Raw genomic sequence first — 18,595 nt, forward strand, 5'->3', positions numbered from 1 at the left:
AAGGTATCAGCAGGAGCTGAGACACAGCATCTCTCTCTGTATGTGTGTATTCACACACACATGCCTCTCTTTCTGTTTCTTTATCCTTCCGAGACAGAACTTTGAAAGGAAACCTTATCTCTCTGGATCTAAAAGCTGCAAATCATTTTGGTCTTGGAAACACAAATAAAGCTCTTGATGCCAGAGAACAAATCCATTCACAACAAACTCGCAAGACGTTTGCTAAGTTCCCAACAGTCAGCTGCTGGAAAACTGTAGATGGTTTGGTCAGTTAGCTAAAGAAAACAGCAGCACACCACGAACTGCTCTTAAAACAGTTTTAACTCCTTGTCTCGAATGACTTGGCATGCACCAGGGAAGAACTGTCAAGGCACTGCCAGAAATTGCCTTAACCCAAAGCCAGAGTCCTATGCTAGAGGACAGAATATTTCAGAAGAGTAAGGGTACCACCCACTTTTGATGGCCAAGCTCAGCCTGGATTATGAGTCTCTCTATCTGCACTCTGAAAAAGGATCTTAAAAAGCAGAGACATCACCTTGCCAACAAAGGTCCGTATAGTGAAAGCTATGGTTTTCCCAGTAGTGATGTATGGAAATGAGAGCTGGACCATAAAAAAGGCTGATGCTTTTGAATTATGGTGCTGGAGGAAACTCTTGAGAGTCCCATGGACTGCAAGAAGATCAAACCTATCCATTCTTAAGGAAATCAGCCCTGAGGGCTCACTAGAAAGACAGATCGTGAAGCTGAGACTCCAATACTTTGGCCACCTCATGAGAAGAGAAGACTCCCTGGAAAAGACCCTGATGTTGGGAAAGATTGAGGGCACAAGGAGAAGGGGATGACAGAGGACGAGATGGTTGGACAGTGTTCTCGAAGCTACCAGCATGAGTTTGACCAAACTGCGGGAGGCAGTGGAAGACAGGAATGCCTGGCGTGCTCTGGTCCATGGGGTCATGAAGAGTCAGACACGACAAAACAACAATTTGCACTCTAGAACCCCTGTGGGTGAGTTGCTTAAGGCCTCAGAACAGCGAACGTATTCTATATTGACAACTCAGGTTCCAGGGCAGTCCTGTTCTGGAAAAATGGCAGCCCAGTGATCTTCCTGGCATAGCCTAACTACAAACACTTCAGGTCTAGATCCTTGTCAGGGCCTTCAGCTGTAAGTGCAGCTCTGCTGGGCCAGACCTTGGGCCAATGCAGGTCAGCATCCTGTTCTCACAGGGGCCAACCAGATGCCAATGGGAGGCCCCCAAGCAGGACATAAAGACAATAGCACTCTCCTCCCTTGCACTCCCAGTAACAAAGCCACCATGGACAGTCACCATTGATAGCCTTATCTTATTTACCAATCCCTATCCACCAGGTTGGTCACCATCACTACATACTGTGGTAGCAATATTCAATCATTTAACTGTTCCGAATCTTCCAACATTCACCTTCCTTGGATGACACCAGGTCTAGTATTAAGGGAGGAAAACTCTTTATCCACTTCCCCACCTCGTGCGTAATTCTACACCTTTATCCCATCATCCTTTACTTGCCTTCTTTTTCCTACACTAAAAAGGCTATATTGCAAACTTTCGTAATGAGGAGTCGCTCTAGCCTCAATATCGTTTTGGTTGCCATTTATTAATTTCCCAGCTCTGCAATATCCTTTTTTGAAGGGGCAACGACCAGAATAGTACACAATACTGCAAGTGCCGTCACACCATAGATTTGTATAATGGCATGATGGTATTGGCAGATTTATTTTCAGTTGCTTTCCTAATGATCCCTAATGTGGAATTTGCCTTTTTCACAGTCATTTCACACTGGGTCATTTTCATTGAGCAATCTCCCACAAGCATTTCTTTGCTGGTAAATCACCACTAGTTCAGAGTGTATATGTGAAGTTAGGATTTTTTGCCCCAGTGTGCATTACTTTAGACTTGTTTCCATCTTAATGCCCCTTCATTCAGTTTAGAGAGATCCTTTCGGAGCTCCATGCAATCCCTTTTTGTTCTTACCACCCTGAACAACTTCTTGTCAATAACAAAGGTGGCTACCTCACTGCTCACCCGCAACTCCAAGTAATTAGTTGTGTACTGCTTTATGGATTATTCTGGTAGTCAGCCTGTCCACTTATCCTGTGGTCTCCTTTTCTGCCTACTACTTTTCCAGTCATCCACTGCCCATCTATCTGGCTGTCTCTCAATTTACTTCTACCCCGCACTCTTGTTCTAGCTTTTTCCTGGCCTACGATATACCCTGCCATCCATTTTCTTGAGCTTTGTTATGCAGCCCTACTTCTCACATTCTGCCCAGTTGCCCTTATAGGATCTGCCCCAGCATTGCATTCCAACTCTACCTCACATCTTGCCAGAACTCATAATTCCTGTCTCAGCTGCCTACAGTCCCATGCTAACTGTGACACCCCGAGTTAAAAGACAGCTTGTTGCTCTGAACGTGTGTGTGTGTGTGTGTGTGTATTTCATTTCCAGGATTTAAGTACTTTAAATTATCCCCCCCAAAAAAAGAATGGACATTTGTGAGTACAAATAGCAAGATATACCCATATGTTACAGGTAGGCCTGACCCTACTTTTTTACCTGTATTTCTTGAAGGCGACATGGTTTGCCTAACACTTTCATGGAGGTCTTTATCATCCACCGATGACTGAGAAGATGCTCTGGCTTCAGAGTTCAACAACATTTGGTTCCCACAGAGGCTGATGCCTGCAAAGTCACTGGGTAAATCACAGTCCTCAAAGTCCGTGGCGAGATGGTGCAATGGAGAGTCTTGAGGAGGCACTGGGAATGCACCTTCTAAAACCAAAGGTGATCCAGGAGGGGACAAAGAGGAAAGGGAAGATCTTGAAGACAGCGATGTCACTGATTTTGGAGGTTCAGTTAATTTTGGTGCATGGCTTGCTGCCAGAGAGCTGGAAGAATCGCTGTAGTCCATTCTCCCATGGGAATTGACCACCTCATTTTCATGAATTGTGGTAATAGGGCCCGAAGGAATGTAACCACATTTCTCTTGCAATATGAAGTCCAGTTTATACTGATAGTCTAAATCTGTAGGTTGTTCACCTTGGTTATAATACAGATCTGTAGAGCTAAGGGAATTCAGCGACCCTCTGCTGGACGTATTCAGAGACCCACGACTGGAGGCCAGGGACCCCAGGCTGCTCCCTGAAGACATAGATAACGTACTGGCTGAAAGACTGCAAAAAAAGAAAGAAAGAAAAAGATTGAGCATTCATTTCAAACTACTATGTGTCCAATTAGTCTCAGCCCACAATAATGGATAAAGTATGAATATATAGTCCAGTCAGGTCGTAAAGGTGTCAAGTGCAATGACATCTGAAAAAAGGACAAATGTTACAATTTTGGGGGGTAGAGCCTATTAGTCTGATAACAGTTTTTGGAGGACAGTTAATTAACTATACATCATATTGGCAACAATATGAGGATGTACCAATTATAGCGTAATTTTAGTGTTTAAGCTCATTTTTTGAGGTTTTGTGTCCAAGAATGGTCATACTTTCACAGGATATCAATTTGTTCACAATTTATGTGACAGCTTCCCTTATCAGTTCTTTTAGTTCACTATTTGGGACACTCCGTTGTTCCCCCTTGGTAGGTAGGTAGGTGACATGGAACATGTACATATGACAGAAATTATCAGGACCTTTTTTAAAATTCCACTGTGATCACCTCTGCATGCACAAGACCTTGTTCAGCTAAAATGTGTCTGCTAATCTGTTTCCCCCTTTCCCTCTGCCCACTCTCATGCAGCTGCAATGCCTTGGAGAAGACGTGTGTTGACAGCTGTAACAGCTGTTTCATATAGAAGTTGCTTCTGCTCTGCGGAGTCTGTGGTCTGGGACACAGGCTGTGGGGAGCCAAATATTTATTAGGAGGTACATTAAATTTTTGTGGGGCATAAAAGTAGTTCCCAAGTTAACAAAATTCCACCCAAAACAAACTAGTACTATTTCCAACTAGACATTTTCAGAGCTCTGTTGGACAAACCTCTATTTTTCTCTTGTCAATAACAACAGTGTAAACAGAGCAACCTTACCTTTTAAGTTGCAAATGCAAGTTAGTAGTTAGTTGACTAGTTTCTTCAAGTTTTTTAACTAATTTATTCCTTCGTTCTTCCAGTTTTAACCTAAAAGATACAAAAATCATAGTTATTCTTAAAAACTCTTTCGACTTCATTATTCAAGCACATAAAATACAATCCTAAAAACTCTTGCTTCACTGCCACCTTGTATTTAAATACTGTAGTTTAAACAGCAGACAAAGTTCCTATAGAACCCTAATTTTCTCCTTGCTGGTCAAAGTGACAGCAACTGAAGGAACTCTAAAACAGCTTTGCATTGGCCAATAATGTGTGCACAAATAATAACTGATTGAGCAGTATCTGTTAATCAGATTTTTAAAAAAAGTTTCCATAGCAATGTCATTCTTATGGCCAGCTGTTGCACATTTGTTTAATAGCAACCTTGCACTAATGAGGATCTATGGCAAGATGGCCCATGCCTTTTCTAATTTCTGTGTATATTACACAGTACTTTAAAGCAACTGGTTTCATTTAAAAAAAATGTTTCTGGCCCAAATTGTGATATGCCCCTGATAAAGGCTATAATCTTGTTCCGTTAAGCTGCTCAAATCCCACTGACTTCATTTTTTGTGTTTCACTGCAGCCTGAATAGCCAGAGGTGGACAGAGAGTAGTGTTCAATAAAAACAAGGAATAGAACAACTTAATCAGCAGGGCTGCAAGGAGATATTATATATTATTTATATTTATTAGCCACCTTTTTCAGAAAAGGAAACTGAAAGCCATTTTCAAAAATGAACATTAAAAACAGGCAGGAATAAAACTGATAACCTGGGTCCAGGGGCATTTAAGTATATGGAATACTGACATAACAAAAAAAATATTTTGAATGCAGTATTTCATGATGTAAAATTTTATTAATAACCATTAATACACACTATACATATTAGGCAATTGTGGCTCCATATGTTCCACTGAGCAACTAAGCACATTCCACAATGGCTTCTTCTTCAGCATCCAATGACTGTTTTAATGTGTTGGGGCCTCCAGGCTTGTGGGACCCCAGGGCAGTTAGTAAACTGAAACTGATGCATACGGAAGCTTTTTTAAAGGAGGGCCACAGACCCACGGAAAAAGTTAATTGGGGCTGGAGTCACATATGGCTAGAGCCTCCCCTGCCCTCTCCTCTCTCTCTTGTTTGTGGTCACCAGGACATGGCCCTGCTCCAAGGGTGTGGTCTCTTCCTTGACCTCATGCTGCACCTTTGAAACGCAGCATGAAATTAGAGACCAAAGGAAGTACCTCTGCTACCCCTCTCGAAGCTAGAGCTGACCAGGAGCAGCACAGACAGACTGGCCTTCTTTGCCTCTGTGCCTGTTGGATGGCTCCAAGGGAAAGGCTGTGTGGAAGGAAGCGCATGCTTTTACACACCCCCTGGAAGCAGCACCCAATGTTCCAGCCCAAAGGTGTATTTATAGAGTCTGCTGCCCTTGGCAGAAGAGATTGGCTGCCCCTGCTACAAGGAGTTTCAGGGCAATTTTCACCCTTCTGCACTGTTGCTCTTCAGAAATGCTTTTTTCCCCCCAAAAATGATCCAACAGAATCATGTGCAACGTGTAAGTTTAGATTACGGTAAGTAAAATTAATGTAAAGTTGTTTAAACTGTATAAATCATTCCAATTACAGAATAAAAATTTCTGTCACAGAATCTCTGTGCAGTTCCGTTGTTTTAACAAAAGGCTAAACTACAGCGCTTTCCTACCAAAATAGTCAGTTTACCTTCCATCCTGCTCTCGCTGGTTCAGAAAAAAAGATTATACCAATAGCAAAAGAGACCTGAACAAAGAAAATGGTTGTGGAAGAAAGGCATGAAGAGAAAATAAAGACCAAATGAAATGCATCTATTTTGGCTTTTATACTGTTTCTTGAGAATTTTGTTGCTCTGAAACATAAAACCAACAACGAATGAAGAAAACAACTGCCATACATTTTCACTACTTTGAAGAGTACAAGAACTGTGGAGACTGTAAAAAGCACAAACATTCAAATAACATTCATTGATGTTTAAGAAAATGCTTTGGACCTTATGCTGCCTCATAAAGATTCAGATGATACTTGCTGCCAAAACCATGATCCAAATTCTGATTCATTGCACATTCAGTTTGTTATCCAAACATTCCCATGCATATCTAAAAGATTCATATAAATGTTAAATATGGGGTAAGCTGTTTATTTATCAGCGTAGGATGCTGCAGTATTTTTGCCAAATGTACTTCTAAAGGAATCCTATCACTTGGCATCCATGTTTTTGAAGCCTGATGAAATCTAGGCTAAAGGTTTCACAGCCCTGTTTTTAATGGTGTTCTTATATAAATTCCACATGTCATATTAAATTATTTCTTTTTCCCCAGTGCTGTTTAACAGTTTCCAAATTTATCCAAACCACTCCATTCTTTTTTTAGCTGCTCCTTTGCCTTGGAATATTAAGATATTCTGAATAAAAATTACACTATTCCCCTTTCACCTGAAAAGTTTTAAACTTGTTTTAGAAACCTTTCCTTTGGGAGTCTCCTCTCTGAAATGTCAGGTAGAAGACAAGGTTTCAGATGCATAGACCCCCATCAAAGATACTGCTCTGCATGCAAAATACATACAACGGTGGGGGAAGCTTAGCACTAGGGTTTTTCTTTGTCATGCAGACATCTTAAGGGAGGCCCTCTTTTTAAGTGCAGCATTTAAATACAGGTTGAAGTCTATTTCTGTTCAGCATAATGCTCTAAATGGTCCATTAGAGGAGGCCGACAAATGACAAAAGGGAATGTTTCAGTGGATAGCTTTGAAAATTGATCAAAATACTAGGTTTATGTGTTTCCTTGCTTCTGTCCTCTGGATAATGTCCATTTTCTGCTGCAAACATGAATATCATTCAGGTAGGCACTATAGTATACCCGCAATGTCTTATTGGGCAAAATGCACATGACACAGGGAGATCCAAAACTCACCTTCATATCTCCCTCCTTCTCTCATGCTTTCCCCAATACATCTTTGGAGGAAGGGGCTGCACTAATTTGATCAGACAAGTAGAGCGGTGGGTGGAGACGCTTAATCCGTTTCGTTGGACTATTTCCCCAATATAAAATGCATCTTCCAGGGGCTATTTGATCCATAGGGGGATGTTTTAGGCACCTCCCTCCCCTAGTGCCTGGAGTGGAAATCAGTACAGATGGAAAGTGTCAAACCCGCCTCCCCACCCACATCACTTTCCTGATCCAATTAATGGTCCTCCCTTCTTCACAGTTGTATTAAGGAGAAAGAAACAGAGGGGTCAAGCCGCAGACCTCTCGGTGTCTTTGGCCCTTATATCAAGCAATGTTTAATAGATTCAAGGTTTGCTTCTTATTCTACAATACAAAAAAACATATAAATGATCTTTGAACAAGAGCAATTGTCCTCGGGGAGACTTAAACAGAGTGTTCGGTCGTTTGGAAGTTCCAGTTTGCATATGCAGTCTGTTTTTGACAAGGGTTCTGGTGGTACGAATCCCTACAGCATAGAAAAGAGTTGTTCTGCTGCATTTTACTAATTATGAGTTTTCTGCTTTGCCTTTTAAATTTGGTGCACCCAAGCCCTTGAAGAAATAAGACCATTTAAAACAGCCTTAACTTTCTTGTAAACCACTCAGAAGTTTTATTACAATCAAGTGGCACAGGAATTATTTTGTTAAATATAATAAACTTAGAAAAACACTAGAAGTTTGAGGGGTTTGTTAGCTTGGAAGCTCCTGCTCTGCCATTTGGATATGGTCCTCCTCAATTCCTTGTATAAATAGATTTTAAGGGCAGTTGGAGCTGGATGCTGCTTTATTTTATTTGTCTGGAGACACCTGCTTTATAATTGTAATGGTTTTAACAAGGCAGCTAACATTTCTTAGGAAGCTGAAAGCAAATAAAAATAAGCGATTGCTTCCTCAGTTCTGCTCATAACACTTTCTATGTCTGAAAGGATGAATTCTTCATTTTATAGGCTGAAAGAACATTCGTGTTCCTGAGAGTGGGTTAACACTCATTCATATATTAATACTTTGATTTAAAATTTTCTTTTTAATAGGTTGGCCCACTCAAACACATTGCACTAAATGTAAAGTATCCAATTCAAATATTTTTGGAACTGTGTTTAAATTACTGGCCAGTTAATAGAGAAGCTATTTCAGGAAATTTAGAAAAATCAAACACACACTGCTGGCAAGCAAGGTCTAGTATATGCATAACTTCATCTCAGAAGTCTGGAGTTTGGCTCTCTTTCAAGACTTGTGGCAGGGGTGGTAGAAGAAATTTATCAGGGCATGAGAACTGGGCATCTTCAGATTTGCTTTGGGTTGAAGGGAAAGCAAGCAGTGGCATTACTTCACAGGTCTCAGATACTTTAAACTAGTTTAGTGGAATTATGAAATATTTTTGAAAACTATCCCTGCTGCATTTTGCACTAGCCACAGCTTCTCGACTTGGCTTAAGGGTAGTGCATTATGGCTGTCCAATCATGAAGTTACTAATACATGAGTCACAGTGGCAAGGCTACCCCTGTCCAGGAATGATTGCAATAGGAGCTATCAATTGGAGCTGGTAAAAGAGAACTCCTAACCTTTATAGTCACAGTCTTCCAGTGACAAAGACAGATCAAGGAGTGGTGTAAAGCTACACACCTGCTTTGAAGGCAGCCAAAACCCATGCAGAAAAGGCATACTGTCTGAGTCCCAGACTCGGGAACTAGCCACCCACAAGACTACCCCTGTTGTCAGGATTCTGATCCAACTTTCTGGCCCTCATTGGGCTCATGACCAAATCCAGGCATCAATTCAGCACTTCCATAGCCCACCTGATTCAGATGTAACAGAGAAGCAGAGCTGATGACACTGCACTGCAAATCCTCTTATGAATGAACCCAACAGCTTCATACAGAAATAGCACTGGGGACAAGATGCTTTCCTGAGGTACCACATGCATAATTGCCAAGGAGGTGAGGTAGAGTCATTGAATGCAACTTTCTGTCACCAGCTGCGCAGGTAAAAGAAGAATCATTGCAAAACAGGAGCTCTCACTCCCATCTTACCCAGCTGGTTCAGATTAATCAGATGGTTAATGTTATCAATGGGACGCGGGTGGCGCTGTGGGTTAAACCACAGAGCCTAGGACTTGCCGATCAGAAGGTTGGCGGTTCGAATCCCCGCGACGGGGTGAGCTCCCGTTGCTCGGTCCCTGCTCCTGCCCACCTAGCAGTTCGAAAGCATTTCAAAGTGCGAGTAGATAAATAGGTACCACTCTGGCAGGAAGGTAAATGGCGTTTCCGTGCGCTGCTCTGATTCACCAGAAGCAGCTTAGTCATGCTGGCCACATGACCTGGAAGCTATACGCCGGCTCCCTCGGCCAATAAAGCGAGATGAGTGCCGCAACCCCAGAGTCGGTAGCACAATATTAACAGTTTAAAACAACTTACGGTCACAAAAATAAGGTGGGTCCTAAAATATATATACCTCAAGCATTTTAAACAAGCATTCACAGGAAGCTTTATAATGAAGGTACCAGAAGCACCTCTGTGAGGAAGTTCACAGCTTAGGGGTTGCCACAGAGAATGTCCTCTTCTACGACACCATCTCCTGAGCCTCTGAGGGCAGAGAATTTACCAAGAGGGGCCCCCTGCCAATCACAGCATCCAATATGGTCCTAGGGAAATGCACATGAGCATTCAGGAATCCAGCAGATTCCATCAGTCTGTGAGGATGGACCATATCGATGGGTTGCCCACCCTTGGAGAGTGGGTAGCTGCTCAGTTCAAACCTCACCAGGGAATGGTCTGTGCATGACAATAGACTCACAGTGACCCCACCTATCAACCGAGTATTACCGCTCAGGTCTGAGGTGAAGACCAGGTGAAAGGTATGCCTTGCTACATGTGTTGGACCATTGATTTACTGTACTGAGACATCCCCATGGTTGTCATGGAGGTCATGAAGTCTTAAGCCAGCCCATTTGAGGCAGCCTCAGCATGGATACTGAAGCCCCCCCCCGAAGACCACTGAGTGAGGGTTCTCCAACACCACATCCAAGACACCTGCAATGATTTTGCAAAGTTTTTTGCAGATAAAATCGCTCAGATTCGGGAAGAAGTAGACTCCACCGTGGGAGCAGGGCCAGGGCGGGAGAGTGCTAGAGTCCTGTCTAGTCAAGTTGTGTGGGATCAATTCCAATCTGTTACCTCCGAGGATGTGGACAGGCTGCTTGGACGAGTGAAGCCAACCACCTGTCTCCTGGATCCTTGCCCATCCTGGCTTATAAAAGCTAGCCGGGAAGGACTGGGCGATGGGCTTCGTGGGGTGGTGAATGCTTCCCTCCGTGAGGGAGCCTTCCCAGACCCGCTGAAAGAGGCGGTTATTAAACCGCTTCTTAAAAAACCATCTTTAGATGCGGCCACGATGGCCAATTATCGCCCAGTCTCAAATCTTCCATTCTTGGGCAAGGTGATTGAGCGAGTGGTTGCTGAACAACTCCAGGCACGCCTGGAAGAAGCGGACCATTTGGATCCCTTCCAATCGGGATTCAGGCCTCATCATGGGACTGAAACTGCCTTGGTCGCACTGGTTGATGATCTCCGGCGGGCTAGGGACAAAGGTGAGAGCTGTTTCCTAGTTCTGCTGGATCTCTCAGCGGCGTTTGATACCATCGACCATAACATCCTTCTGGACCATCTTGAGGGGCTGGGAGCTGGGGGCACTGTCATACAGTGGTTCCGCTCCTTCCTCCTGGGCTGTGTTCAGAAAGAGGTGGTGGGGGATGAGTGTTCAGACCCCTGGGCTCTCACTTGTGGGGTGCCTCAGGGTTCTGTCCTCTCCCCCATGCTTTTCAACATTTACATGCAGCCACTGGGAGAGATCATCAGGAGGTTTGGGCTGGGTGTTCATCAGTATGCGGATGATACCCAGCTCTACCTCTCTTTTAAATCAGAACCAGTGAAGGCGGTGAAGGTCCTGTGTGAGTGTCTGGAAGCGGTTGGAGGATGGATGGCGGCTAACAGATTGAGGTTGAATCCTGACAAGACAGAAGTACTGTTTTTGGGGGACAGGAGGCGGGCAGGTGTGGAGGATTCCCTGGTCCTGAATGGGGTAACTGTGCCCCTGAAGGACCAGGTGCGCAGCCTGGGAGTCATTTTGGACTCACAGCTGTCCATGGAGGCACAGGTCAAATCTGTATCCAGGGCAGCTGTTTACCAGCTCCATCTGGTACGTAGGCTGAGACCCTATCTGCCTGCAGACTGTCTCGCCAGAGTGGTACATGCTCTGGTTATCTCCCGCTTGGACTACTGCAATGCGCTCTACGTGGGGCTACCTTTGAAGGTGACCCGGAAACTACAACTAATCCAGAATGCGGCAGCTAGACTGGTGACTGGGAGCGGCTGTCGAGACCATATAACACCGGTCTTGAAAGACCTACATTGGCTCCCAGTACGTTTCCGAGCACAATTAAAAGTGTTGGTGCTGACCTTTAAAGCCCTAAACGGCCTTGGTCCAGTATATCTGAAGGAGCGTCTCCTCCCCCATCATTCTGCCCGGACACTGCGGTCCAGCTCCGAGGGCCTTCTGGCAGTTCCCTCACTGCGAGAGGCCAAGTTACAGGGAACCAGGCAGAGGGCCTTCTCGGTAGTGGCACCCGCCCTGTGGAACGCCCTCCCATCAGATGTCAAAGCGATAAACATCTACCTAACATTCAGAAGACATGTGACATTTTAGTGTATCTTTCATCTTTGTTGGAAGCCGCCCAGAGTGGCTGGGGAAACCCAGCCAGATGGGCGGGGTACAAATAATAAATTATTAATAATATTATTATTATTATTATTATTATTATTATTATTATTATTATGGTCAGGCAGGTTGCAGAACAGCAGCATGAACAGTGCAACATCCTTTTTCTATCTCTCTGATACAACACAACAAACCCTCAAACCCAGACACTGTGCAGATCGGTCTCGGTTACCAGCAATGGCTTTTTGCATTGGGAAGTCAGGGAAGCAAAGCTGCCCCATCCCACTCTGCCACCCCGAGTGGACACAGGGTTGTTCCCAATTGTGTCCTTCTGTTGATGGAAGGCTCTTTGATCCTGTGGAGGCTTCTGTAAACTGAAAGGGGAGAAGAGGTTATTCCCTTCTTCTCCCATATTTTCCAGTCACCTACCACACTGTTTCAAAGGGTTCTCTAACCCTCTTGAGCAAGGAATGAAGGAATCAACAAAAAAAATCTCCAATAGCCCTTCCACTAAGGGCTCATCTGCACATCTGTAGGGTCTGTGATTAATTCTGTTTGTCCTTTGACTTCTAGGCATGGGTCCAGTAGGTTTTTCCTATCTCCCGCAGCTTTCCCTGGGAAAACTCACATTTTAACACTGAACTGGAACAAATGTCAATCGGGTGAATGGATGTTTGTTTCGATTCAGTGCTAAACCACAGGTTTTCCCAGGGAAAGCAGTGGGACCAAGGAAAACCTCTTAGACCAGTGCCTAGAAGTCACAGGACAAACGAAAGAAATTGCAGACCTAACAGAAGTGTGGATGAACCCAGACTCAGGACTCCACTAAACCGGAGAGGGTCAAAATCCCTAGACTTTTTACTTGTATGGCAATAGCACTGATTACTGTGAAGAAAGGTCCCTTATTATATTTATCACTGGGTGAAGGGTGACAGCAGCTAAGGAGAGACATTTTGTACACACCTAACATCAAAACATTCCTGCTTTGCAGGAGGGTTGGACTAGATGACCCTCGCGGTCCCTTCCAACCCTACAATTCTATGATTCTATCTACCAGTACCCTGTACACTTAAAATTCTTTGCTAGACATCACAAATAAAATTAGGCTGAAATTCTCATATAAATCCTATTGGCAGAAATTATTACGGTATTCCCCCCATCATTCATTAAGTGCTTGCCAAGTTCAGAAAGCTGATAAGCCATGGCATGGCTTGCAGTGGAAACGAACAGACCCCGGCAGTTGTACGTCTCCCCTTTTGCACTTAAAGCAAGACATTTGTTCATTCATTTTCTCATGCAAGCACATGTGTGAATTAGTATCTCTATCAAGCGTAAGAGGTTCTAGCGCTGAAGCAATCAGGACAACATTTGCTGTGAGGAGTTCACACAGGTCGTGGCTATTATCACAAAACCTGCCAATGATGAATTGCGCTCTGCTGACTTCCTTCAACTATTTAACATCGGGTCTAGGTTTTCTCATGCTGGTCACAAATGCAAAACATAGAGCGTGGAATAATAGGAACTCCGTGAGTTCTATCACGGTTTGAAGGTCTCCTCGTGTTGCTGCCTGGTGGACTAATAATAAATTTAATTAAAATCTACACAGAACAGCTACTGAAGGAAAATGGCCCATCAGGGCGCAGCTCTGACTCTAAAATGAGTATAAAGGTTAAACTGAAGAAAGCAGAACTTAATGTTAGGAGGAAGGAGGGGGGGATGAAAAGAGGAAAATCTTACCTCTCTGTAAGTTCATCACTAGGTGCGCTTTTCACAGACAGCTCCTCTTCCAGCCTTTTCCTTTCTGTTTCCAGATGCTCCAATTCATCTTGAGTGCGTTTACATGGGGTGACAAACTGAAGTTCTTTCAGTAACTCTTCCTTTTCATTAATCAGCATCAGCTTTTCTTTCTCAATATCCAGTGCCCCAGGCCAAGCTTCACTTTCTAACTTGGACAGTTCAATCTTTAAGTTTGCCATTCTAATCATATATGCATAAAACCCACACACACATTAAGGAAGGAAGAAGAAGAAAGTGCAGATGAGCAACAGGCCCCTAAGAGTAAAAAACAACACCTGGTAGAACAGGAACATATTTAGACTTGGCAAGTAAATGGGATGCAACTGTCAGGGCAGAATAATCAAACCTACTGAACTAAGAAGCCTTAGCAGCAAATGTATGCCATAATGCTTTTCAGAGGAGGATGATCTTGGGCTAGAGTGTATGAAACAGATCTATGTGTGGTGGAGAGCAGAAGCAAACAGCCAATGCTATTGGCTGCCCAGACCAGGACCTAATATTAGAGCAGGAACAACTCATGTAAAATCTAACAAAACATATGTTAAAATCCAGTGCTCCCCCCCCCAAATGTTTATGGGTACTCTCATTTCCCGACTCATATTGAAATACTGCTCCTCAATGAGGCCAAACTTCGATTCACAAAGTGTTTAGGGGTATGCGTACCCCTGCATACCCCCAGAAAAAAGCACTGCTAAAATCCTAAGTTTCATTTGGAAAGTCGGCCGTGCAATATGAGCAAGTCTATGGACATAGACCCTGATCAAATGTTATGCCCTCATGTGAATGAATGGCTAGTTGTGTCAGAGGGAGGGCAGACATATGAGTGGCTAGGGAGGCAAAGCTTGCTTATAAAACTCCCATTTCCCATGCTATGTAGGAGGCCAAGTGGATCTGTTTGGTCCCATTTGGCCCTCTGTCATCCCAGTCAATAGCTGGGAGGAGGGAAATGGGGTTATCTTGCAATGTCACCACACAAAAGGACAGACAGACAATGTTTGCTTTGTGCTTAACAATGTGTAAAACTTGATGTGTAATAAAACACTGGCTTAAACAGTCAGCATATGGTATCTTAAGTACTGGCATTTCTCATCCAAGGGGTAGTTTTAGACTGCCTGTCCCATTAGTCATCTGATAGTTGGGTTTATCACACAGTAAGTCAAACCAATTCCATTTTTAATTTTTTTTAGAAACAGCTAATTTTGAGAAGGAACTCTCTTCCCATTATCGCAATGTAAAAGCTGCGGCTTGCAAATTTTTCAGCTGTAGAACTCATTTAATGAAATTTGCTCTCAAAATAGATCTACGTTTCCAGCTCTCTCCAGCAGGTAACAATCTCCCTTTACTTAAAGTCTTTCCCTGTTCTTTCATGTACATAGGCCGCATTCAGGAATACTGCTAGTTTTTGTTTTAATTATACTGATTTTAAGCAGCTATTATGAGAGATTTGTACTAAGCAATTATTTTATTTTTGTTTTGTAACATTTTAAAATTATTTATTTTATGCCTTACTCTACCTTGGGTAAAATAAATAGAGAGGCATCTCAGCCGTCTCCAGAAATCGTACATTAGCCAGCAAATACAACACCTCTGTATTTAAGCTCCGATAACGAACATTACAGGTTTATAAACCATTTCTGCAACACACTAAAAAAACTAGCAACCATTTTAATAGGCATAGCATTAGTTTGATTAACCAGAGAAAATACAAGCTAGAACAGACATGATACAAGAAACAGCCTCCTTCCCTTGGACAAACACAAACGGAGCAGGAAACTGCTTTATAAATACAGTTTGATTAGCCTTAAGATTGTGGAGATTTTGTGCACTCTATCTAAACTTCAGCTTTAAAAACTGTATAGAATTCAGGTTATAATCATTTGTATTTTAATTTCTTTTTTTAAAATTAGTAGATCATCATTTGGAGTATGAAGTCAGTGATTAAATTCATTTCCCTCCAAAAATTATTTTTATTTTGGAAGATGATAATTTGATTCAAAAGATCATTCAGGTGGATGATAATTATTTTGTTTAAGAAATCCACATGGAATATGTATATGGGACATTTTGAAGAGAAGCCTGCCTGACAGCCCAAGATTGATAATGGAATGCAGCAGCTTTATTCTCTGGGTCACTGGTTCAAATCTAGCCAACCTTCGTATTATCTTAAAGTAGCTGCTTTTGACAGCTGTTCAATGACTTACAAGATGAGGTGGCAGTCTCACAGGGGCTTTTTTCTTCACTGCAACGCTGACAGTTATTCGCTATTGTAATTGGCACCCTTGTTAGCTGTCTCATAAAAGGGGCCCAGGATAACAAGGACATGAACGCTAAAATGCCCTTTCAACCTTTGAGCGAACATCTTTTTAACAGTGCAAAGTCAATTTATACACACTGCAATATCCCCATCTAATACTGTACTTGCTCTCTGAAGAGGTCTCTGGCCTCTTGACTGGCACTGTTTGTCAATACCAAGTTTCATTTTTAAGGCAGGTTTTTATGTTTTAAATCAATCCAATACCATTTCCCTTGTATATGCTGAAGAGTTTGTTTGAGGCCCCTCAAAGAGTTTCAGGAACTATTCCTCAAACTTGTTAAAATAATGAGGGAGGGAGGAGGATGGCTAATTGAAAACACACCATCTACAATACTGCACACTATAACTGGGCCCTGGCCTCAACAGTACCTCCAAATCTCTCACCGAACTCCACCTGCGAATACTTTCTTGGACCAACACAACCTGAATTTTTCTGCTCATTCTTTAAACTTGTATTCCTTCCCTGACCTTAACCCTTATCAAATACAGTTCTCTTTCCCATGCCTTTTGTTTTCTCTGCCTTACTCATACTTAAGCTGCTTTTGATCTGGAAGCACGCACAAAACATTTTTGTTCTGTGCCACAGACTTTAACTTAGCCATGCACCCACCATCAATTAGAGCAACAGGGAGCAGCTATCTGTGGCTTTCAACTCAGTGAGGAAGATGTGCTTGATTGGATCTCTTGTCACTTATGGTGTGGGCAGGAAGAATGTCCTTTACTGTGCTCCATAGCTATCAAATGACTGGTATCGAACAACAGGGCCAGCCAAAGACATTTTGCGACCTGAATCAAAGGGCAAGATGGTGCCTCCCTTCATTTCATGTACAGAAGCTGACTGGACTGGCAACTAAATCTTAGTTTGACACTGGCAATGGAACAGCACCCTTCAATGGGCAGCAGGTTAATTTAGGGATTGCATATAGCTCTAATGTCCAATAGTAGGGAATAGCGTACGGCAGCCATTGTTACCCTAAGCGTTTGCCACCTGATGTGATTGCCTCAATCTGCGTATTAGTAGGGCCGGCTCTGTTAAATAAACATGAAATTGGATTGTCTCTGTATAGGCTATTAATACTGAAAAGTCCTGCAAATACACTGAAGTGTTATGATGTGTTCAGTAGGGCTTTTGCTATCTTTTCATTTAAATGGCAGTTTCCAGACACCCTAGCTTAAGCTGAATACTTCTTTTGTAGTTTGGGAAGTTGTTGATAATTAATCCCTGCTTCCCCCTCCAACCACAAACAGAAGTCAAATGCTCACTAGACATGGATACCTAATTCTCCATTCATTCTTCAACTACCGTTGAATTGATCCTCCTGTTCTACATGTCTGTGGATCCACTTTCTACCTTCCACCAAGGTATTTCAGTACACTTCCATACACATATTTTGAAATAATTTAATCTTCATTTAAAATATGTGGATTGGTCTGAGAAAGTCCCAAAGCACAGCCATCAAGGCTCTGATCTCATGGGCACTAATTATACAAATTATGTTTTTTGTGCATGAGAATCTCCTATCCTTACAGTCATTACTGAAGTATAATATGAGTATACAAGCCAGAAAGTGGAACAGAACTTGCAATAAATGTCCTCTTCTCCTGAACATGCACTTCAATTAGGTCCAATTTCTGCTGCTTATAAGCAGAAGAATTATTATTTTGTTTCTGGTATTTTCATATTTCATAAATCTGTGTAAGAGTACATCACAGAATCTACTAATAGCCCAATACATAAAGTTCAATCAGCCTAGAAAGAATAGAAATAAATGATGCTGATAAGCAATGTTTCATGAAGATGCATCCAGTAGATGTCACTGCAAGCATTAGATTGGCTACAAGGTTCATGAACTCTGATACAAATTCACATTTTTAAAAAGAAAAGAATCCAGTCATTACCTTCTTTTGGCTTCTTCGTACTTAAGACTTAGTCTGACCTTTTCAGCTAAATTGGACATAGTCCTGACACCAACCTGTTGAAAGAACCAGCAAGCTTATTGCATGGATCATTTTTAAATGAAGAGAGAAAGCAATTTAATGAAATATAAGTAGAAACACATTTCAAAATAGTAACCATTGATTTTTCAGCACAAACACTCATAATTACTCAATGTTTTTCTAAGGAATTTACATTCTCAATTGCTAAATCATTTCTGGACAGAATTTAGTACAGGTCAGTACAATTCTGTTTAAGGCCTACTTTGAAGTAACGTTTAATACATCCCAAGTTGTTACTTGCTACTTTGAACTCAGAACTTGGTGGAGATCAATGAAGTTCAAAGTAGGACTTCAATGAAATCAAGATTACTAAAAACCACATTCAAGTTTGGGCTTCTTCTCAGAAAATCTTAGTACAATCACTTTCACAGCCTTTCATCATGCTACCTTAAAGAAATATGCCAGCATTTGGAAAACATTTGTGGATGTAAACCTATGGCTGACATATGGGTCAATGAGATGCCAAAGATTTTTAAGTCACTAAAGTGGTAATTCCATCAGTCACTTTCAGATGTACAAAAACAGAGATTGGAAGAGATCTTTGCTCACCGGTTTTTGAAACTAGAAAGGTGTCAACTTTATTTTATCACCTACTTATATTTATTTACTTATATACTTATTTTCTTTTTGAGAAAAACTAATACC

The 18,595-nt window shown here is 42.3% G+C and overlaps 1 protein-coding gene across 4 annotated transcripts in view; it reads right to left on the minus strand.

Moving 5' to 3' along the window:
- The window catches only part of WWC2 (WW and C2 domain containing 2), a 113,392-nt gene that overhangs the window by 33,584 nt on the left and 61,213 nt on the right, over positions 1-18,595 (minus strand). For all 4 annotated transcript variants that reach the window (XM_053402537.1, XM_053402540.1, XM_053402538.1 and 1 more), the window contains exons 8-11: positions 17,852-17,925; positions 13,579-13,818; positions 4,069-4,158; positions 2,592-3,208 (exon numbers count right to left, since the gene is read on the minus strand). In XM_053402537.1, the coding sequence (XP_053258512.1) occupies positions 2,592-3,208; positions 4,069-4,158; positions 13,579-13,818; positions 17,852-17,925 (1,021 nt within the window). The remainder of the gene's footprint in view (positions 1-2,591; positions 3,209-4,068; positions 4,159-13,578; positions 13,819-17,851; positions 17,926-18,595) is intronic.

The sequence above is a fragment of the Podarcis raffonei genome, chromosome 9 (assembly GCF_027172205.1).
Source record: "Podarcis raffonei isolate rPodRaf1 chromosome 9, rPodRaf1.pri, whole genome shotgun sequence".
NCBI lineage: Eukaryota > Metazoa > Chordata > Lepidosauria > Squamata > Lacertidae > Podarcis > Podarcis raffonei.